The sequence below is a fragment of the Cherax quadricarinatus genome, chromosome 68 (genome assembly GCF_038502225.1).
Source record: "Cherax quadricarinatus isolate ZL_2023a chromosome 68, ASM3850222v1, whole genome shotgun sequence".
Taxonomy (NCBI): domain Eukaryota; kingdom Metazoa; phylum Arthropoda; class Malacostraca; order Decapoda; family Parastacidae; genus Cherax; species Cherax quadricarinatus.
This window is the reverse complement of record NC_091359.1, coordinates 140,835-165,503: the sequence shown is the minus strand read 5'-3', so window position 1 is coordinate 165,503 and position 24,669 is coordinate 140,835. Positions and strand designations below refer to the sequence as shown.

Below are 24,669 nucleotides of genomic sequence, written 5' to 3'. Positions count from 1 at the left end.
CCCATCTATAAATATATTGAACAACCACGGTGACATCACACATCCTTGTCTAAGGCCTACTTTTACTGGGAAATAATCTCCCTCTTTCCTACATACTCTAACTCGAGCCTCACTATCCTCGTAAAAACTCGTCACTGCTTTCAGTAACCTACCTCCTATACCATACATCTGTAACATCTGCCACATTGCCCCCCTATCCACCCTGTCATACGCCTTTTCCAAATCCATAAATGCCACAAAAACCCCTTTAGCCATATCTAAATACTGCTTACTATATATACAGAACATTAAATTCCAATATAATCTCTTCCCCCCCCACTCAAACTTCTAGATAATTACAACAGAATGAACAGGCATAACACTAGGCACAAAACACACTGTAATCCCTCATGTCCATCTCACACTATGCAAAAATACAATGCAATGCACATAAAGGGCCTGAAGATCTGGAATTCAATGCCAGAACCAGCAACAGGTCCCATTCCTGCAAATCAGTTTAGGTCTATACTTAAAAATCATCTCATCTCTTGATATTAACCATACCTTTGCTAAATCATCTACCTAGCTTGAATCAGCTCTCCCAAATATTTTATGACCTCTAATCTATTAAAACATTAATTCATACGTAAAATTGTAGTTGTATCATAAATTGTATTACGTACTTGTATTATGTTATTAGTTATGTACTACATCAAGACTATAAATCTTATTAACTATAAACTATTTGGCTACCTCACAGAAGTAATAGAGTAAAATAATGAATAACTAAAATTTACCACTCTTGACCTGTCTAGACTTAGGTAGTCTTTAAGTATTAGGATTAGTCTTCCCGAAATGCCGTGGCATGACAGTGGCTTTCTTTGTACCAAACAAATTATAATATGTAATCACGCATTGTAACTTTTGCATATAAGTAAATTTTTGTAGTTGTATGTAATGTGTACTGTACAGTAGAACCTCAGCTTACGAGTGCCCCACCATGCGAATTTTTCAAGATACGGAAAATTTGTTAATGAAGAACTCGCAAAAATTGCAACCTGGTTGACAGTCAATAAACTTACACTTAATATCAACAAAACCTTTTACATTGTTTGTGAGTAGAGCAAGTGAGGTCCAACTAAACATTATGCTTAACAACACCCTTATCGGTAAACATAATGAGGGAAAACTCCTGGGTCTGCACCTTGAGAGCAACCTGAAATTCAACGCCTATATCCAACACATAAAAGAAAGTTTCTAGGACAGTTGGCATCCTCTCAGATACGTTGCTTTGTACCACAACAGCACTACTTACACTATACTATTCACTGATCTACCCATTCCTCACTTATGCTATTAGTACCTGGGGTTCCACAATGAAAAACCACCTAAAATCAACAACACAATAAAAAGCTGCAGTGCAAATGATCACACAATCCACTGCTAGACAACCCCCCCCTCACTCTTCAAAGACCTAAACCTACTCACTATACAAAACATTCACTTGTACTACTTACTACTGTAGAACCTACATTTACAGAACAATCAATTCTAATATAAAGCCCAAATTAAAATGCTTTCTTGACAGTTGCATTAGGACTCATAGACACAACACTAGGCACAAAAACCTCTGACATTCCCCTTGTCAAGCTAAATCTTTTCAAAAACTCATTGTACATAAAAGAGGCCAAAACTCTGGGAAACTCTGCCAGAAATCTCCAGAACCACTGGTTCAGCTAGCATTTTTAAAACTACCTTATCTCCTTAACCTATCCCAGCCCATCATAAATACATCTGTAGAAACTATACATGCATTTGCTCAATATCATGAACATTTTAAAACTTTCTCATCAATTTAATTAATATTTGTATTTATCTCAAATGTTAATCACTACATTCTGTCTGCCTAAGGTAAATATGTGATCAAAATTGTACGTCTTCTCTACAAGACTTATTAAAGCCATATAGCATGACCTAATAAAATACTCAATTCTCTTGTATTCATTGTAAATCATCTAATGACCATTTGTACTGTTATTGCCTTGTTAATTATAAGTTAATTTTAAGTTTGCCTGAAATGCTCTGCATATAAGGGGCTTTTGGCATGTATTGTACACCTAACTATTATATTTCTTTGTACAAACATATACAGTGGAACCTCTTCTTAACCCTTAAACTGTCCAAACTTAGATCTAATTTTTTTCAACAATTGAAAGTATGTAAAAAAAGTAGATTTTTTTTTTTTTACATTTGAAAACTTGTAAAAAACTTTGATCTCTTTTTTTTTTTTTTTTTTTTTTTTTTTTTTTTTTTTTTTTTTTTTTTTTTTTTTTTTGTTATATTTGAAAATGTGTGTGTAAAGGTAGAAAGTTGAAAGTGAGCATAAAAAAGAGTAAGGTGATGAGAGTATCAAATGATTTAGATAAAGAAAAATTGAATATCAAATTGGGGAGGAGGAGTATGGAAGAAGTGAATGTTTTCAGATATTTGGGAGTTGACGTGTCAGCGGATGGATTTATGAAGGATGAGGTTAATCATAGAATTGATGAAGGAAAAAAGGTGAGTGGTGCATTGAGATATATGTGGAGGCAAAAAATTTTATCTATGGAGGCAAAGAAGGGAATGTATGAAAGTAGTATAGTAGTACCAACACTCTTATATGGGTGTGAAGCTTGCGTTGTAAATGCTGCAGCGAGGAGGTGGTTGGAGGCAGTGGAGATGTCCTGTCTAAGGGCAATGTGTGGTGTAAATATTATGCAGAAAATTTGGAGTGTGGAAATTAGGAAAAGGTGCAGAGTTAATAAAAGTATTAGTCAGAGGGCTGAAGAGGGTTTGTTGAGGTGGTTTGGTCATTTAGAGAGAATGGATCAAAGTAGAATGACATGGAGAACGTATAAATCTGTAGGGGAAGGAAGGCGGGATAGTGATCGTCCTCGAAAAGGTTGGAGGGAGGGGGTAAATGAGGTGTTGTGGGCGAGGGGCTTGGATTTCCAGCAAGCGTGCGTGAGCGTGTTAGATAGGAGTGAATGGAGACAAATGGTATTTGGGACCTGATGAGCTGTTGGACTTTGAGCAGGGTAATATTTAGTGAAGGGATTCAGGGAAATTGGTTATTTTATATAACCGGACTTGAGTCCTGGAAATGGGAAGTACAGTGCCTGCACTCTACAGGAGGGGTTCGAGATATTGGCAGTTTGGAGGGATATATTGTGTATTTTTGTATGTATATACTTCTAAACTGTTGTATTCTTGGCACCTCTGCAAAAAGTGATCATGTGTGAGTGAAGTGAAAGTGTTGAATGATGATGAAAGTATTTTCTTTTTGGGGATTTTTTCTTTTTGGGTCACCCTGCCTCGGTGGGAGACGGCCGACTTGTTGGAAAAAAAAAAATATAAAAAATAAATGTAGATCTACTTTTGGAGCACTTTGCATGTGAATGTAGATCTGCTTGGACAGTTTAAGGGTTAAGAGTGCATCCACGTGAGAGTTTTTCCAGATACAAGCAGTTGCTAGGTCGATTTTTTGCTTCCAGATGTGAGCGAAATTTCTAGATGCGAGTGGACCTCCAGGGAGGTTCCTTGACGCTGGTGAGGGTCTCTTGCTCTTGATATAGGGAATTGGATCTCAGTTGTTTGTTGGACTATCGTATTGAAACTTGGGCAATGTATGATGGAAAGGTGCTTCTTAACATACACCAAAAATTAAAGAAATCGGACCATAAGTAATGGAGTTCACTTTTCAGCCATTAGCCTCCCCTTAGTATATTTTCGTATGGTTTTTATGGTTGTAGTCTCGGATTTTTGGTCTTATTTGATAGAATGGAAGATATACTACAGAAATAGATATGACTTTGATTGGTTTCATGACGAAAAGTACCTTGAAATTGAGCTCAGAGTAGCAGAAATGTTAGATTTTTTGGCGATGTTCAAGAGTAAACGAATAATGTCACCGTCCAATACCTTTCCGACTGGCACTGCCCCTCAACCTTCAAATATTGGACAGCTCTTCAACACGCTAGCAGAAGTGGGAGCAGACATGAGGTAGCAGTGGCAGACATCATGAAGCAGCAGTGGCAGACATCATGAAGCAGCAGTGGCAGACATCATGAAGCAGCAGTGGCAGACATCATGAAGCAGCAGTGGCAGACATCATGAAGCAGCAGTGGCAGACATCATGAAGCAGCAGTGGCAGACATCATGAAGTAGCAGCGGCAGACATCATGAAGCAGCAGTAGCAGACAGCATGAGGCAGCAGTGGCAGACAGCATGAAGCAGCAGTGGCAGACAGCATGAAGCAGTAGTGGCAGACATCATGAAGCAGCAGTGCCAGACAACATGAAACAGCAGTGTCTGACTTTTTTGGGTTACCTTAGGTTCTTTACACATGTAGTCAGGAGCAGGAATGGCCGCTGTGGTGGCCCTGTAAATCCCAACAACAACAATGGCCGCTGTCACCACCACTAACTGCATACACAATGACGTGTATTTTATTCATTCTAGTACATATATATATCATGTTTCTGTTATTAATATTGTTTATTATGTCACATTAGATGAATTGGAATAGATAAATCAGCCACAGAGTTGATATTAGGAAAATTATTGAAGTATTTTGTTGTGCCTGGAATTCCACTGGAACAGATTAATTCCATTTCAGTTAATTTAAATGAGGAAATTGACTCTGCAAACAAGAAAATCCAGATGTGAGCAAGGTCACAGAATGGATTAAACTCGTAAGTAGAGGTTCCACTGTATGTCGAATAAAATATTATTATTATTATTATTAGCACCCTTCTGGCAAGACAGTGATGGAGTGAATGATGGTGAAAGTTTTTCTTTTTCGGGCCACCCTGCCTTGGTGGGAATCGGCCAGTGTGATAATAAAAAAAAAAATTATTATTATTATTATTAAGTTAGATAAACTTGCTACCGTATACATAAATTAACGATATTGATAAAAATTAAATTGAACGCACTACTCAAATTTGTCTAAAATTACTTTTAATTCATGTTTCCAAATAAAATGAAATATTTTTCCTTCAATGTTTATTACAAAAAATGTTTAGAGAGGTCTTGGAGAATGATTACCAAGTTTGTAAACTTGTACCAAAAAGTGTACAGTCCCATATAATAGTTGTGGAACTTCATAATTCTTGTCTTGCCTCTGCTGCTGAGGAGTGACTCTTACTCCTGCAACTGCTTACTGGTTCTCTTTCAAGATTGGGAGTTCAGTGCGATGTGGTAGAGTACGGCAGGTGCTGGCAGATCTGGCCCTAACACAGGTGGCCAATCGCCCAGTGGAGCAACTCACACCCTCTGAGTACCGCAGACTTGTCATCGGCGTCCAGCTTATCAAGGATCCCTGTGAGTAACCACAACTTAATCCAACTCAGAAGATAAAATGACTTAAGTGGATTAATTACTGTTGATCATGCTGTGCATTGCAGATTCAAGAGAAGAAAGCAGGCTTTCTTTGCCAAACAAGGTGGGAGGGATGATGATCTTGGCTTGTTGAATCCTTTAGTCAGGTTGGAAACAGTATAGAGTACAGTGGACCCTTGGTTATTGGCTGTAATCCGTTCCAGAAGCTCGACCTAAAACTGAAGTGGCCGAAAACCGAAATAATATTTCCCGTAAGAATTAATGTAAATACTCTTAATCCGTTCCTGACACCCAAAAATATTCACAAAAAAAAATAATTTTTTTCAAGATTAATTATAGTTTTATATACAACAATGAGAACTAAATCAAATAAATACGTGAACAATTAAATCAGTATAACATAACTTTATTGAGGACTCTTCATGGCTTATGGAAGATAGGAGGAGAGAGGCTTGAGAGTCACTGTACCCCTGCAACTCGCTCCACTTTGCACACATGTCCTTAATCACTGAAGAAGGCACATTCTCTCCTCACTCTCCCTCCTTTGAAGCATTTTCCTCAGCTGTGGTCTGTTGCTGTTCCAGACGAAGGTCTTGCAACTCTACCCTCTACCACCATCACAACCACTACCACCCTCTACCACCATCACAACCACTACCACCCTCTACCACCATCACAACCACTACCACCCTCTACCACCATCACAACCACTACCACCCTCTACCACCATCACAACCACTACCACCCTCTACCACAATCACTACCACTACCACCCTCTACCACAATTGCTACCATCACAACCACTACCACCCACCACCACCATCACAACTACTACCACCCACCACCACCATCACAACCACTACCACCCACCACCACCATCACAACCACTACCACCCACCACCACCATCACAACCACTACCACCCACCACCACCATCACAACCACTACCACCCACCACCACCACAACCACTACCACCCACCACCACCATCACAACCACTACCACCCACCACCACCACCATCACAACCACTACCACCCTCCACCACCACCATCACAACCACTACCACCCTCCACCACCACCATCACAACCACTACCACCCTCCACCATCACAACCACTACCACCCTCTACCACCACCATCACAACCACTACCACCCTCCACCATCACAACCACTACCACCCTCCACCACCACCATCACAACCACTACCACCCTCCACCACCACCATCACAACCACTACCACCCTCCACCACCACCATCACAACCACTACCACCCTCCACCACCACCATCACAACCACTACCACCCTCCACCATCACAACCACTACCACCCTCCACCATCACAACCACTACCACCCTCCACCATCACAACCACTACCACCCTCCACCACCACCATCACAACCACTACCACCCTCTACCACAATTGCTACCACCATCACAACCACTACCACCCACCACCACCATCACAACTACTACCACCCACCACCACCATCACAACTACTACCACCCACCACCACCATCACAACCACCCACCACCACCATCACAACCACCCACCACCACCATCACAACCACTACCACCCACCACCACCATCACAACCACTACCACCCTCCACCATCACAACCACTACCACCCTCCACCACCACCATCACAACCACTACCACCCTCCACCATCACAACCACTACCACCCTCCACCACCACCATCACAACCACTACCACCCTCCACCACCACCATCACAACCACTACCACCCTCCACCACCACCATCACAACCACTACCACCCTCCACCACCACCATCACAACCACTACCACCCTCCACCACCACCATCACAACCACTACCACCCTCCACCACCACCATCACAACCACTACCACCCTCCACCACCACCATCACAACCACTACCACCCTCCACCACCACCATCACAACCACTACCACCCTCCACCACCACCATCACAACCACTACCACCCTCCACCACCACCATCACAACCACTACCACCCTCCACCACCACCATCACAACCACTACCACCCTCCACCACCACCATCACAACCACTACCACCCTCCACCACCATCACAACCACTACCACCCTCCACCATCACAACCACTACCACCCTCCACCACCACCATCACAACCACCCTCCACCATCACAACCACTACCACCCTCCACCATCACAACCACTACCACCCTCCACCACCACCATCACAACCACTACCACCCTCCACCATCACAACCACTACCACCCTCCACCACCACCATCACAACCACTACCACCCTCCACCACCACCATCACAACCACCCTCCACCATCACAACCACTACCACCCTCCACCATCACAACCACTACCACCCTCCACCATCACAACCACTACCACCCTCCACCATCACAACCACTACCACCCTCCACCATCACAACCACTACCACCCTCCACCACCACCATCACAACCACCCTCCACCATCACAACCACTACCACCCTCCACCATCACAACCACTACCACCCTCCACCATCACAACCACTACCACCCTCCACCACCACCATCACAACCACTACCACCCTCCACCATCACAACCACTACCACCCTCCACCACCACCATCACAACCACTACCACCCTCCACCACCACCATCACAACCACCCTCCACCATCACAACCACTACCACCCTCCACCATCACAACCACTACCACCCTCCACCATCACAACCACTACCACCCTCCACCATCACAACCACTACCACCCTCCACCACCACCATCACAACCACTACCACCCTCCACCACCACCATCACAACCACTACCACCCTCCACAACCACTACCACCCTCCATCACAACCACCCTCCACCATCACAACCACTACCACCCTCCACCATCACAACCACTACCACCCTCCACCAACACAACCATACCACACCATCACAACCACTACCACCCTCCACCATCACAACCACTACCACCCTCCACCATCACAACCACTACCACCCTCCACCATCACAACCACTACCACCCTCCACCATCACAACCACTACCACCCTCCACCACCATCACCACCCTCTACCACCATTTCTTCCACCCTCTACCACCATCACTACCACCCTCTACCACCACCACTCTTCTACTTTGCTACAATTTTCTTTCTTAAATTCCATCGTGTTTCTCATTGTCTTTACCAAAGGAACCTTATTAGGAACTTTCTTTGGGGCCATGGTTACTTATTTTGCAGTTGCACTTAATAAATAACCACCAAAAGCAATGGATTATAGCGAAATGTTTGGATGAATGAGCAGAAGCTTCCTCACTCGCCAGAGACACAGCTAGACTGATGCACGAGTGGCTGGAGGCGTTGGGTTGACGAGTCCCATACGGCTGATAAGCGAAATAACTGCCGATAACAGGAAGCCAAAAAAAACCAGCCGGTAAACTGAGTTGGCTGATAAGCAGAACGGCCAGTAACTGAGGATCCACTGTACTTGCATGGTAATGTCGCAGGATCAGAACAGGTAGGTATGTTAACAAGCTTTGATTTACTTCATTGTTACTTTTCTGAGGTGTAATATGATGAAAATTGTCTTGTATGTATACAGTAGAACTCTTGTATCTGCAGATTCGGTATATGCAGTTTCAATTATGCTAGCAGTTCTTTAAAGCCTAAAAAAGAAAGTGCTGATTCTCGACTTAGTGTTCATAATTTATCAATGTAAACGAAAAATGACTTGTATGTGGGGTTTGCTACTATCTGCAGTAGGTCTTAGAATGTATCACCCGCAGATATAATATTTCAACATTGTAAAATAATTAAAATTATACCATTGTTTGTAATAATGTAATTTTTATAAACTAACTTTAAACCTTTAATTACTGTACTCACCATAACTCATCGAAGGTCCATATAATTCTGTTATTGCCTAACTAAAGTTAATATTAAGCTTGCCATGTGCTAAAATATAATACTGTAACTACCTCTGTTGATATATAAAAATCAATGTTCAATTCAAAACAGGGATGTGTAATATCACCATGGTTGTTTAATATATTTATAGATGGGGTTGTAAAAGAAGTAAATGCTAGGGTGTTTGGGGGAGGGGTGGGATTAAATTATGGGGAATCAAATACAAAATGGGAATTGACACTGTTACTTTTTGCTGATGATACTGTGCTTATGGGAGATTCTAAAGAAAAATTGCAAAGGTTAGTGGATGAGTTTGGGAGTGTGTGTAAAGGTAGAAAGTTGAAAGTGAACATAGAAAAGAGTAAGGTGATGAGGGTATCAAATGATTTAGATAAAGACAAATTGGATATCAAATTGGGGAGGAGGAGTATGGAAAAAGTGAATGTTTTCAGATACTTGGGAGTTGACGTGTTGGCGGATGGATTTATGAAGGATGAGGTTAATCATAGAATTGATGAAGGAAAAAAGGTGAGTGGTGCATTGAGGTATATGTGGAGTCAAAAAATGTTATCTATGGAGGCAAAGAAGGGAATGTATGAAAGTATAGTAGTACTAACACTCTATGGGTGTGAAGCTTGGGTTGTGAATGCAGCAGCGAGGAGGCGGTTGGAGGCAGTGGAGATGTCCTGTCTAAGGGCAATGTATGGTGTAAATATTATGCAGAAAATTCGGAGTGTGGAAATTAGGAGAAGGTGTGGAGTTAAAAGTATTAGTCAGAAGGCTGAAGAAGGGTTGTTGAGGTGGTTTGGTCATTTAGAGAGAATGGATCAAAGTAGAATGACATGGAGAGCATTTAAATCTGTAGGAGAAGGAAGGCGGGGTAGGGGTCGTCCTCGAAAAGGTTGGAAGGAAGGGGTAAGGGAGGTTTTGTGGGCAAGGGGCTTGGACTTCCAGCAGGTGTGCATGAGCGTGTTCGATAGGAGTGAATGGAGACGAATGGTATTTGGGACCTGATGATCTGTTGGAGTGTGAGCATGGTAATATTTAGTGAAGGGATTCAGGGAAACTGGTTATTTTTATATTGCCGGACTTGAGTCCTGGAAATGGGAAGTACAATGCCTGCACTCTAAAGGAGGGGTTTTGGGATATTAGCAGTTTGGAGGGATATGTTGTGTATCTTTATTCGTATATGCTTCTAAACTATTGTGTTCTGAGCACCTCTGCAAAAACAGTGATTATGTGTGAGTGAGGTGAAAGTGTTGAATGATAATGAAAGTATTTTCTTTTTGGGTATTTTCTTTCTTTTTGGGTCACCCTGCCTCGGTGGGAGACGGCCGACTTGTTGAAAAACAAAAAAAAATAGTATAGTCTGTAATGTATTAGGTTTAGTCAGCCCGAAATGCCTCGGCATGATAGTGGCTTTCTTTCCACTTTCAAATCAGTATTGTAATTAAACATTGTAAACTATGCATGGAAATAGACTCCTTATAACATGTCAGTCACACATTGTAAACTTTCGAAAGAAATAAAAATTTGAATTTGATATAGGGCCAATACTGTTTAGTGTAAGTATGCAGCTGTTGGTTTTGATGTTCATGTGAATCAATCAATCAATCAAAAAGTTTATTCTCTATAAGGTTTATAGTGCAGGGTTTACAGATTTTGGTTATTGTGTGGATTATATGTAATGAAATACTAATTACAGAGGGGGCCACTAGAACACCTAGCATTGCTAGGCATTTCGGGCAAGCTTAGATTAATTCTTAACCCTAAATTATTACAAATTGTGGAGTAAGTTGACTAAATACTAAGTGACTAAATACTAGTTTGTGAGTTTAGCAATGTGAATGCTTTTGTTTTGGCACAATACATAATTTCTATATTGGAGTATCACAGGCAAACTTATGACTAGTTAGGAATTATTATTTTAAGATTAAGATGCGTATTTCTGTGCTTATAGTCAAATGGGTGAGTGAGTGAGTGTAAGTGTGAACCACCAGGTGGTTTTTATGTAGTTAGTGGACGGGGTGTATCAGGGAGATAAGATGTTTTCTAACGGTAGTTTCGAAGGTGATGAATGTGTCTGCAGTTCTAGAGATTTCAGGTAGGGTGTTCTAGATTTTAGGGCCTTTGACATACATTGAATTTTGGTAAAGATTTAGTCGGACACGGGGAATGTCGTAGAGATGTTTGTGTCTGGTGTTATGCCTGTGGGTCCTGTCACAACTATCAAGAAAGCATTTTAGGTCAAGGTTAATATTGGAATTTAACCCTTTGACTGTCGCGGCCGTATATATACGTCTTACGAGGTACCGTGTTTGACGTATATATACTCATAAATTCTAGCGGCTTCAAATCAAGCAGGAGAAAGCTGGTAGGCCCACATGTGAGAGAATGGGTCTGTGTGGTCAGTGTGCACCATATAAAAAAAATCCTGGAGCAAGCAGTGCATAATGAGAAAAAAAAACTCCGAACGTTTTTTTTAATTAAAATGCAGAGTTTGTGGTCTATTTTTGTATAGTATTTATGGTTGTATTCTCGTTTTCTTGGTCTCATTTGATAGAATGGATAACATATTATAGAAATAGAGGTGATTTTGATTGATTTTACTATAAAAAGAACCTAGAAATGGAGCTCAAAGTAGGGGAAATGTTTGATTTTTGCCAATGTTCAAAAGTAAACAAATGATGCCATTGTCCAATAAATGTCCAACTAGCCATTCTAATATGCAGTCATGAATGGGTTGATGTTATTTATACAATTATTACAGTATTGCAGTAGTCTGCATAATAGTAAGTCTTCTAGTTTTTGTTTAAATAAAAATTCAAAATAGAAAGCAAGAGTAATATCAGAGGGGCCTGGAGACATGACTGATGAGTAAAGAAAATGTTATTTTAGAGCCAGGATTGTCTTCATTGTTCATTCTGGACCTTATTTTGAAATTGTCATATTTTTTAGTTTTTGTGAAATTGGCCAAATTGCAAATTTCTGACCACATTATTAGGTAGTTGAAATCGGTAAATGGGCAGTTTCTTGTACTCAATCGATAGACAAAATGGAGTTCTAAAGAAATAGCTATGAGTTTGGGCGACTGGAACAATGGAATTAACTGAAAATAGGGCTCAAAGTGGGCGAAATCGCCGATTTGTAAACAGCGCCGAGGTCGCTAAATTCGCGAGAGCATAATTCCGTCAGTTTTCCATCAAATTACGTTTTTTTGGTGTCATTACAATTGGGAAAAGGTTCTCTATCATTTCATAAGAAAAAATAATTTTTTTTTTTTTTAACTTAAATTTTGCGACACCAGGAGACACCTCAGGATTGGGGGTTGCGACAGTCAAAGGGTTAAGGTGCTGTATATGTAGATTGCACGGTAGTAAGTGTGGATGTTCTGAACAGGGAGTAAGTTTAGATCTATGCAAAAGCCTTCGACAAGTGTGACCATGGCGTAATAGCGCACAAAATGCGTGCTAAAGGAATAACAGGAAAAGTCGGTCGATGGATCTATAATTTCCTCACTAACAGAACACAGAGAGTAGTAGTCAACAGACTAAAGTCCGAGGCAGCTACGGTGAAAAGCTCTGTTCCACAAGGCACAGTACTCGCTCCCATCTTGTTCCTCATCCTTATATCCGACATAGACAAGGATGTCGGCCACAGCACCGTGTCTTCCTTTGCAGATGACACCCGAATCTGCATGACAGTGTCTTCCATTGCAGACACTGCAAGGCTCCAGGCGGACATCAACCGAATCTTTCAGTGGGCTGCAGAAAACAATATGAAGTTCAACGATGAGAAATTTCAATTACTCAGATATGGTAAACACGAGGAAATTAAATCTTCATCAGAGTACAAAACAAATTCTGGCCACAAAATAGAGCGAAACACCAACGTCAAAGACCTGGGAGTGATCATGTCGGAGGATCTCACCTTCAAGGACCATAACATTGTATCAATCGCATCTGCTAGAAAAATGACAGGATGGATAATGAGAACCTTCAAAACTAGGGAGGCCAAGCCCATGATGACACTCTTCAGGTCACTTGTTCTATCTAGGCTGGAATATTGCTGCACACTAACAGCACCTTTCAAGGCAGGTGAAATTGCTGACCTAGAAAATGTACAGAGAACCTTCACGGCGCGCATAACGGAGATAAAACACCTCAATTACTGGGAGCGCTTGAGGTTCCTGAACCTGTATTCCCGGGAACGCAGGCGGGAGAGATACATGATTATATAGACCTGGAAAATCCTAGAGGGACTATTACCGAACTTGCACATGAAAATCACTCATTACGAAAGCAAAAGACTTGGCAGACGATGCAATATCCCCCCAATGAAAAGCAGGGGTGTCACTAGCACGCTAAGAGACCATACAATAAGTGTCAGGGGCCCAAGACTGTTCAACTGCCTCCCAGCATACATAAGGGGGATTACCAACAGACCCCTGGCAGTCTTCAAGCTGGCACTGGACAAGCACCTAAAGTCAGTTCCTGATCAGCCGGGCTGTGGCTCGTACGTTGGTTTGCGTGCAGCCAGCAGCAACAGCCTGGTTGATCAGGCTCTGATCCACCAGGAGGCCTGGTCACAGACCGGGCTGCGGGGGCGTTGACCCCCGGAACTCTCTCCAGGTAAACTCCAGTGGGGAGGTGTGTTGCCAGGGATGGGATTTAGTGATTAATCTTACTGCGGCTTTTTGTTGAGTTATTATTGGCTTTAGGTGTATTACTGCAGTTGATCCCCAAGCACAAATAGCATAGATGAGATATGGATAAACGAGTGAATGGTATAGTGTGAGAAGGGCATTTTGTGGCACGTAGTATCGTATCTTGGAGAGGATCCCAACTGTTTTGGATACTTTTTTTGATATGTGTTGGATATGGGTGCTGAAATTCAGGTTGTTGTTGAGGTATAGGCCTAGGAATTTGCCCTCATTATATCTGGCAATTAGAGTGCTGTCGATCTTAATGTTAAGTTACGCATCACCTGCTCTGCTACCAAACATAATATACAGGTCTCCTTCAACATTCACGTTTTCAACTTTCACGGGCTTCACACATTCGCGAATTCCCAACCGCCAAATTCCCAGCCACCAAATTCCCAGCCTCCAAATCATATTTAAGTTTCCCGCCACCTGCGAGTCCCTACTACCCTCCCTCCGACACCCGCAACTGGCAGCCAGCCCTCCCACCACTCAGTGTGGTGAGTGTTTTGTTTGTTCATTATTTGCTATTAAACTACAGTATAAATAATGTAAACCCATTCATGACTGCATATTGGAATGGCTATTCGGACAGGTATTAGACGGTGACATCATGTGTTTACTCTTGAACACTGCAAAGAATTAAACATTTCTGCTACAGCTAATAATAACAATAGTAATAATAATATTAATAACAATAATAATAATAATAATAATAATAATAATAAATATGATATAATTGAAGAAGGAAATTGTACAAAAATACGAGGGAGTGGTTGACACATCGTCAGTGTGACTTTGTTTATGCTGGAGTGAACATTAGTCTCCTTGCTCTTCCAAACATTTCACAATAATTCATTGTGTTTGGTGCTTGTAGATTGAGTGTGACTGGAGTGGTAGAGGCAGTGATTGAGGCAATGGTATTTAATAACATACATGTTAATAATAATACATATTATTAATAATATGTACTATTATTATTTATAACATAGGTAGTAGGTTGGTAGACAGCAACCACCCAGGGAAGTACTACCGTCCTGCCAGATGACTGTGAAACAGAAACCTGTAACTGTTTTGCATGATGGTAGGATTGCTGGTTTCTTTTTCTGTCTCATAAACACGCTAGATACAGGGATATCTTGCTACTCCTACTTACACTTTGGTCACACTTCACAGACACGCACATGCATATATATATATACATACATCTAGGTTTTTCTCCTTTTTCTAAATAGCTCTTGTTCTTCTTTATTTCTTCTATTGTCCATGGGGAAGTGGAAAAGAATTTTTCCTCCGTAAGCCATGCGTGTCATATGAGGCGACTAAAATGCCGGGAGCAATGGGCTAGTAACCCCTTCTCCTGTAGACATTTACTAAAAAAGAGAAGAAGAAAAACTTTATAAAACTGGGATGCTTGAATGTGCGTGGATGTAGTGCGGATGACAAGAAACAGATGATTGCTGATGTTATGAATGAAAAGAAGTTGGATGTCCTGGCCCTAAGCGAAACAAAGCTGAAGGGGGTAGGGGAGTTTCGGTTGGGGGAAATAAATGGGATTAAATCTGGAGTATCTGAGAGAGTTAGAGCAAAGGAAGGGGTAGCAGTAATATTGAAGGATCAGTTATGGAAGGAGAAAAGAGAATATGAATGTGTAAATTCAAGAATTATGTGGATTAAAGTAAAGGTTGGATGCGAAAAGTGGGTCATAATAAGCGTGTATGCACCTGGAGAAGAGAGGAATGTAGAGGAGAGAGAGAGATTTTGGGAGATGAATGTATAGGAGCCTTTGAACCAAGTGAGAGAGTAATTGTGGTAGGGGACCTGAATGCTAAAGTAGGAGAAACTTTTAGAGAGGGTGTGGTAGGTAAGTTTGGGGTGCCAGGTGTAAATGATAATGGGAGCCCTTTGATTGAACTTTGTATAGAAAGAGGTTTAGTTATAGGTAATACATATTTTAAGAAAAAGAGGATAAATAAGTATACTAGATATGATGTAGGGCAAAATTATAGTAGTTTGTTGGATTATGTATTGGTAGATAAGACTGTTGAGTAGACTTCAGGATGTACATGTTTATAGAGGGGCCACAGATATATCAGATCACTTTCTAGTTGTAGCTACACTGAGAGTAAAAGGTAGATGGGATACCAGGAGAATAGAAGCATCAGAGAAGAGAGAGGTGAAGGTTTATAAACTAAAAGAGGAGGCAGTTAGGGTAAGATATAAACAGCTATTGGAGGATAGATGGGCTAATGAGAGCATAGGCAATGGGGTCAAAGGGGTATGGGGTAGGTTTAAAAATGTAGTGTTAGAGTGTTCAGCAGAAGTTTGTGGTTACAGGAAAGTGGGTGCGGGAGGGAAGAGGAGCGATTGGTGGAATGATGTAAAGAGAGTAGTAAGGGAGAAAAAGTTAGCATATGAGAAGTTTTTACAAAGTAGAAGTGATGCAAGGAGGGAAGAGTATATGGAGAAAAAGAGAGAGGTTAAGAGAGTGGTGAAGCAATGTAAAATGAGAGCAAATGAGAGTGGGTGAGATGTTATCAACAAATTTTGTTGAAAATAAGAAAAAGTTTTGGAGTGAGATTAACAAGTTAAGGAAGCCTAGAGAACAAATGGATTTGTCAGTTAAAAATAGGAGAGGAGAGTTATTAAATGGAGAGTTAGAGGTATTGGGAAGATGGAGGGAATATTTTGAGGAATTGTTAAATGTTGATGAAGATAGGAAAGCTGTGATTTCGTGTATAGGGCAAGAAGGAATAACATCTTGTAGGAGTGAGGAAGAGCCAGTTGTGAGTGTGGGGGAAGTTCGTGAGGCAGTAGGTAAAATGAAAGGGGGTAAGGCAGCCGGGATTGATGGGATAAAGATAGAAATGTTAAAAGCAGGTGGGGATATAGTTTTGGAGTGGTTGGTGCAATTATTTAATAAATGTATGGAAGAGGGTAAGGTACCTAGGGATTGGCAGAGAGCATGCATAGTTCCTTTGTATAAAGGCAAAGGGGACAAAAGAGAGTGCAAAAATTATAGGGGGATAAGTCTGTTGAGAAGGTGTGGAGTTAATAAAAGTATTAGTCAGAGGGCAGAAGAGGGGTTGTTGAGGTGGTTTGGTCATTTAGAGAGAATGGATCAAAGTAGAATGACATGGAAAGCATATAAATCTATAGGGGAAGGAAGGCGGGGTAGGGGTCGTCCTCGAAAGGGTTGGAGAGAGGGGGTAAAGGAGGTTTTGTGGGTAAGGGGCTTGGACTTCCAGCAAGCGTGCGTGAGCGTGTTAGATAGGAGTGAATGGAGATGAATGGTACTTGGGACCTGACGATCTGTTGGAGTGTGAGCAGGGTAATATTTAGTGAAGGGATTCAGGGAAACCGGTTATTTTCATATAGTCGGACTTGAGTCCTGGAAATGGGAAGTACAGTGCCTGCACTTTAAAGGAGGGGTTTGGGATATTGGCAGTTTGGAGGGATATGTTGTGTATCTTTATATGTGTATGCTTCTAGACTGTTGTATTCTGAGCACCTCTGCAAAAACAGTGATAATGTGCGAGTGTGGTGAAAGTGTTGAATGATGATGAAAGTATTTTCTTTTTGGGGATTTTCTTTCTTTTTTGGGTCACCCTGCCTCGGTGGGAAATGGCCGACTTGTTGAAAAAAAAAAAAAAAAAAAAAAAAGTCTGTTGAGTATACCTGGTAAAGTGTATGGTAGAGTTATTATTGAAAGAATTAAGAGTAAGATGGAGAATAGGATAGCAGATGAACAAGGAGGTTTTAGGAAAGGTAGGGGGTGTGTGGACCAGGTGTTTACAGTGAAACATAAAAGTGAACAGTATTTAGATAAGGCTAAAGAGGTCTTTGTGGCATTTATGGATTTGGAAAAGGCATATGACAGGGTGGATAGGGGGGCAATGTGGCAGATGTTGCAGGTGTTTGGTGTGGGAGGTAGGTTACTGAAAGCAGTGAAGAGTTCTTACGAGGATAGTGAGGCTCAAGTTAAAGTATGTAGGAAAGAGGGAAATTATTTCCCAGTAAAAGTAGGCCTTAGACAAGGATGTGTGATGTCACCGTGGTTGTTCAATATATTTATAGATGGGGTTGTAAAGAAGTAAATGCGAGGGTCTTGGCAAGAGGCGTGGAGTTAAAAGATAAAGAATCACACATAAAGTGGGAGTTGTCACAGCTGCTCTTTGCTGATGACACTGTGCTCTTGGGAGATTCTGAAGAGAAGTTGCAGAGATTGGTGGATGAATTTGGTAGGGTGTGCAAAAGAAGAAAATTAAAGGTGAATACAGGAAAGAGTAAGGTTATGAGGATAACAAAAAGATTAGGTGATGAAAGATTGAATATCAGATTGGAGGGAGAGAGTATGGAGGAGGTGAATGTATTCAGATATTTGGGAGTGGATGTGTCAGCGGATGGGTCTATGAAAGATGAGGTGAATCATAGAATTGATGAGGGGAAAAGAGTGAGTGGTGCACTTAGGAGTCTGTGGAGACAAAGAACTTTGTCCTTGGAGGCAAAGAGGGGAATGTATGAGAGTATAGTTTTACCAACGCTCTTATATGGGTGTGAAGCATGGGTGATGAATGTTGCAGCGAGGAGAAGGCTGGAGGCAGTGGAGATGTCATGTCTGAGAGCAATGTGTGGTGTGAATATAATGCAGAGAATTCGTAGTTTGGAAGTTAGGAGGAGGTGCGGGATTACCAAAACTGTTGTCCAGAGGGCTGAGGAAGGGTTGTTGAGGTGGTTCGGACATGTGGAGAGAATGGAGCGAAACAGAATAACTTCAAGAGTGTATCAGTCTGTAGTGGAAGGAAGGCGGGGTAGGGGTCGGCCTAGGAAAGGTTGGAGGGAGGGGGTAAAGGAGGTTTTGTGTGCGAGGGGCTTGGACTTCCAGCAGGCATGCGTGAGCGTGTTTGATAGGAGTGAATGGAGACAAATGGTTTTTAATACTTGACGTGCTGTTGGAGTGTGAGCAAAGTAACATTTATGAAGGGGTTCAGGGAAACCGGCAGGCCGGACTTGAGTCCTGGAGATGGGAAGTACAGTGCCTGCACTCTGAAGGAGGGGTGTTAATGTTGCAGTTTAAAAACTGTAGTGTAAAGCACCCTTCTGGCAAGACAGTGATGGAGTGAATGATGGTGAAAGTTTTTCTTTTTCGGGCCACCCTGCCTTGGTGGGAATCGGCCAGTGTGTTAATAAAAAAAAAATATTATTATTATTATTATTATCATTATTATTATCATTATTATTGTTATTGTTATTATTATTATTATTATTATTATTATTATTATTATTATTATTATTATTATTATTATTATTATTATTATTATTATTATTATTATTATTACTATTGTTATTATTAGCAATAGCAGAAATGTTTGATTCTTTGCTGTGTTCAAGAGTAAACACATGATGTCACCATCTAATACCTTTCCTAATAGCCATTCCAATATGCAGTCATTAATGGGTTTACATTATTTATTCTGTAGTTTAATAGCAAATAATGAACAAACAAAACACTCACCACACTGAGTGGTGGGAGGGCTGGCTGCCAGTTGTGGGGGTCGGAGGGAGGGTAGTAGGGACTCGCAGTGGTGGAGGCAGTGGTGGAGGCAGTGGTGGAGGCAGTGGTGGAGTCTGTGGTATTTAATAACATACATGTTATTAAATAACATACATTATTAAAGCATAACATGTATATATTTAGTACAGTTTATGACGTTTTCATGTATTTTATGATTATTCATGGTTCAACAAGTTAAGGAAGCAGTTATATTTTTTTTTTTTTTATTATCTCACCGACCGATTCCCACCAAGGCAGGGTGGCCCGAAAAAGAAAAACTTTCACCATCATTCACTCCATCACTGTCTTGCCAGAAGGGTGCTTTACACTACAGTTTTTAAACTGCAACATTAACACCCCTCCTTCAGAGTGCAGGCACTGTACTTCCCATCTCCAGGACTCAAGTCCGGCCTGCCGGTTTCCCTGAATCCCTTCATAAATGTTACTTTGCTCACACTCCAACAGCATGTCAAGTATTAAAAACCATTTGTCTCCATTCACTCCTATCAAACACGCTCACGCATGCCTGCTGGAAGTCCAAGCCCCTCGCACACAAAACCTCCTTTACCCCCTCCCTCCAACCCTTCCTAAGCCGACCCCTACCCCGCCTTCCTTCCACTACAGACTGATACACTCTTGAAGTCATTCTGTTTCGCTCCATTCTCTCTACATGTCCGAACCACCTCAACAACCCTTCCTCAGCCCTCTGGACAACAGTTTTGGTAATCCCGCACCTCCTCCTAACTTCCAAACTACGAATTCTCTGCATTATATTCACACCACACATTGCCCTCAGACATGACATCTCCACTGCCTCCAGCCTTCTCCTCGCTGCAACATTCATCACCCACGCTTCACACCCATATAAGAGCGTTGGTAAAACTATACTCTCATACATTCCCCTCTTTGCCTCCAAGGACAAAGTTCTTTGTCTCCACAGACTCCACAGCAGTATTGTAATATATTTCCCTACAATCTATTGGGGCACCGAACATTCATGGTTTTTCAACATTCGCGAGGCTCTTGATCCCCTAGCCCTCGCGAATGTTGAGGGAGACCTGTAGTAGGTTTTGTCAGTGTTAAGTGTAAGTTTATTGGCTGTCATCCAAGTTGATATTTTGAGCAGCTCCTCATTAACAATGGTGTTGAGGGTGGCAAGATTAGGGTGAGAGATAACATAAGTCGTGTCATCAGCAAAGAGAATGGGTTTCAGGTGTTGGAATACGTTTGGAAGATCACTGATGTAAATGACGAAGAGCAGGGGTCCAAGGACACTTCCTTGTGGAACTCCAGTATCAAGTGGCTGTGTTGATGATGCTGTCTTTAACCCTTAAACTGTCCAAACATAGATCTATGTTTTTTTCAACATTTGAAAGAATGTAAAAAAATGTAGATCTTCTTTTTGTTTTTTTTTTTACATTTGAAAACGTGCAAACAAAACTTTGATCTAGGTTTTTTTTTTTTGTTTTATTTGGAAATATGTAAAAAAAGTAGATCTACTTTTGGAGCACTACGCACGGGAACATACATCTGTTTGGACAGTTTAAGGGTTAATGGTGACATACTGATACCTATTAGTAAGGTAGGATTTGAAATATGCAAGCGCATGGCCTCTTATACCATAATGGTCAAGTTTGTGGAGTAGAATGCCATGGTCTACTGTGTCAAAAGCTTTTCTTAGGTCAATAAAAATTCCTAGTGGATATTCCTTATTTTCCAATGCTGTGTAAAGCAGATCTAGCATTTTTACAATTGCATCATTAGTGCTTTTATTTTTCCTGAATCCAAATTGGCAGGGGTTGAGTATGTTTTGTGCCGTTACAAATGAATACATGTACAGTCTCCTGTGCACGAGTTTCTCGAAAATTTTGGATAGCAATGGTAAGTTTGATATTGGCCTATAGTTGTTTACATCTGTAGGGTCACCACCTTTATGTATTGGTGTAACCCTTGCTGTCTTGAGTGGTTTCGGGAAGGTGCTAGTTTCCAGTGACTTGTTAAAAAGTAATGAATAGCATGCGAAAGGACATGGGCCGCTCACTTGTACAATAATGGTGGGACATGAGACAGGTTCCCTGAGTTATTTTTAAGTGACTTTATAATCTCAGTGACTTTGGTGGGCTCAGTTGGTACAAGATAGAAGGAATTTGGGATATTCCCATCTAGATAGTCCCCGGCATGGGCGTTGGTACGTGGGATTTTACTGGCAAGATTAGATCCTGTGGTTGAGAAGAAGTCGTTTATCTTGTTAGCTGTTTCAGTGGGATGCAGTGGTGTTTCATTATGTTTAGTTAGGACAATATTCTTGTTTTTTTTTCAGTTTGTGGGTGCCCAGAATCTGTGTGTGTTTTCCAGGTCTTTTTTATATCTCCTCTTGTGTCAGTGAATCTGCTGAGTAGTACAATTGTTTGGCTTTCTTTATTACATTGGTGAGAACTGATGAATAGTGTTTAAGAGTATCTTTGTGTATTAAACCCTGTCTATATTTCTTTTCATATTGGTGTTTCTTATCAATGGATTTCAGAATGCTGCTGGTTAGCCATGGGCAACCGAGCCATTTATTCGTGATCTGTTTCGTTTTTATAGGACAATGTTTGTTGTATAGTGTAAGTAAGTTAAGAAAAATGTCTGTCCAATTGTCAATACCATTGGCCTTGGAGAATTCTGTAGGCCAGTCAACAGTCTCTAGGTCTGCTGTGAACTTCCTTATTGATTCCTCGTCATGGAGTCTAAATGAAACTTTGTTGTATTCCAGTGGTGGTTTACTAATGTTTGTTAAGAGGAAGGTAGGATAGTGGTCTGTAGTGCTGTCTGTGATTATCCCTGATTTAAAGGGAGCTAGGATATTGGTCCATATATGGTCTATTGTGGTTGAACTTGTCTCGGTGAGCCTGGTTGGTTTAGTTATTGTTGGTATGAGAAGTGTGTTGTTCATATTGTTGATGAAATCAGTTACAGGCTGATCATCTAGTAGGCCAAGGTTGATATTGAAGTCTCCAGCTAAGAGAAGGTGGTGCTTGTTCATTTGTCTGTTTGTTGTTAGTGACTTTAATTTCTCACTGAAATTTGGGATGTTTGTGTGAGGTATCCGGTAAATGGCACCGATTGTTATAGGCGTCTTAAGGTTTTTTACAGTAAAATTAGCAAAAATGTATTCCCCATATTCATCACTAAAGCAAGTGGTGCTAATACAAGATAATTTGTTAGAGTAATAGATTGCAATACTACCCCCAACTTGGTTTGGTCTGCAGTTGTGAATTGCTGTGTATCCTGGTAGAGGGTAGATGTTACGTTGGTTGTCCCTTATTACTTTGATAGTAAGGTTCTCACTACATGTTCTAGTGTGGGGGTAGCTTTTACTTAATGGTCTTATTTGTCTAGGGGTAATACTTACATCATGGCTGATCATCCTGAGTGTCTCTGATACCCTTTCACCAGCCCTCTTCACAGGTTATGTAAACTACTACTATAAAAATATAACTGTATTCTCAATAGATATGTACAGAATATACAATTACAGCCTCACATTTTCAAAACAACGATCTACACACTGCATAGCTGTTCTCCCACATGGTATATCTCAACAACTTTAGTCCTCTCTCTCCTTGACATAACTCTGGGCTAACCAGTGTTTTGACACACTTTAGTCACCCTGGGTATGGTGGTCACAACTTAAATTATAAAAAAAAACTCACCCCTGGAGCACACATAATGCCCCAAAAGATAGAAGAAGGACCCAGAGATCCTGCCAGGTTGAAGGCCAGCCACAGAGAGACCGAGTCAGTGCGAGGGAGAGAGAGAAAGAGGCTAAGCTCCTCCCACCAAAACAAAAGACTGTTGCCAAGCACAATTCTCCAGTTACCACAATTCTACCACACCTTAATTTTACTTCTACAAAAGGAAATACAACTTGCTCCTCCCACCAAAACAAAAGACTGTTGCCAAGCACAATTCTCCAGTTACCACAATTCTACCACACCTTAATTTTACTTCTACAAAAGGAAATACAACTTTATAAACTACTTATTTAAATTTGTGTGTTTATGTGTCTATAGTATAACCTATTATATTGAAAAAAATAGGCTTGACCCAGCTGCCTCAGTCATAAGGTTGATCAGTCCTTCTGACATTTAGAGCAAAGTCCCCATCAATTCAATATAATTAGGTATTCCAGAGTAACTGTTACTTATAAATACATGTTGGGTCCTATAGCCCCATAACACCCCCACCTCCAGACGAAGTCTCACAAAAGCTAGCTGTGTCCCTCAGGATACGGCTAGTAAAAGTATATTGCTTAAGTCTGAAGGCGGTAAACAAGACTACTAGAAATGCTACATTTTCCCAGCACCATAACTACTCTTCACTTTACTGTTATTTACAAGAGATTGCAGAATTTTTTAGAAAAGCAATTTAACCATACCCATATACTCAAGTGTGTAACTATTTACAATTTTAGTGACTTTTAAACAATACACATTACAATGCAAAATTTTGCACACAATGCCCACTGTGAAAGCCCGCACCAACAGGCCTGTGCCTCTGCTACGGTAATCCAGCAAGCAACTGGTACTCCAGGGTGGCATCTTCCTGATCAGGAGACGAGAGTAGAGCCAAACCCAGAGCAGTCAGGTGTACCCCAGGCAGGAAACTTCACAAAACATGTCAAGGTGTCTCTCACTTGGTGGCCGAACCAAACAGTGAGACTTCCAGTCAACACTCACGATCCTTAACATGGTCAGGCACTTAAGCCCATCTTCCGAGGTCCCACTCCACACAGATCCTCCAAACTTATTAAGAGGAGGCTGTCATAGAACATGGAGGGGTCCAAGGGACCACAAGGCAAATCGTCGGGCCGTTTTGTACATAGAGCACACCAAGACACAACATCACATACCTTCCTGAACGTCTCATGTTACCGAAGGTTGTCAACCACTGCCTCAACTCACATTTACGTACACCCTGACCCTCGTCACACTTTTGGCTCTGACTCGACTCCTTTACAGTCAGACGGCTGGTAGAGAGTACTCAGGCTCGCCGAGAGTTCACCACTGCAAAAACAACAAGGTCAGCACATGACAAACACTATGTACAAAGTACGCACCATGCATCTACATGAAACATCTAGAGAGAGCATCAGCAACCACATTCTCTGAGCCTTTTATATATTTAAC

The 24,669-nt window shown here is 41.3% G+C and overlaps 1 protein-coding gene across 6 annotated transcripts in view; it reads left to right on the top strand.

Moving 5' to 3' along the window:
* The window catches only part of LOC128697880 (ATP-binding cassette sub-family G member 5), a 130,941-nt gene that overhangs the window by 18,939 nt on the left and 87,333 nt on the right, over nucleotides 1-24,669 (top strand). For all 6 annotated transcript variants that reach the window (XM_053789876.2, XM_053789874.2, XM_070099533.1 and 3 more), the window contains one exon: nucleotides 5,199-5,343. In XM_053789876.2, coding sequence (XP_053645851.1) covers nucleotides 5,199-5,343 — 145 coding nt within the window. The remainder of the gene's footprint in view (nucleotides 1-5,198; nucleotides 5,344-24,669) is intronic.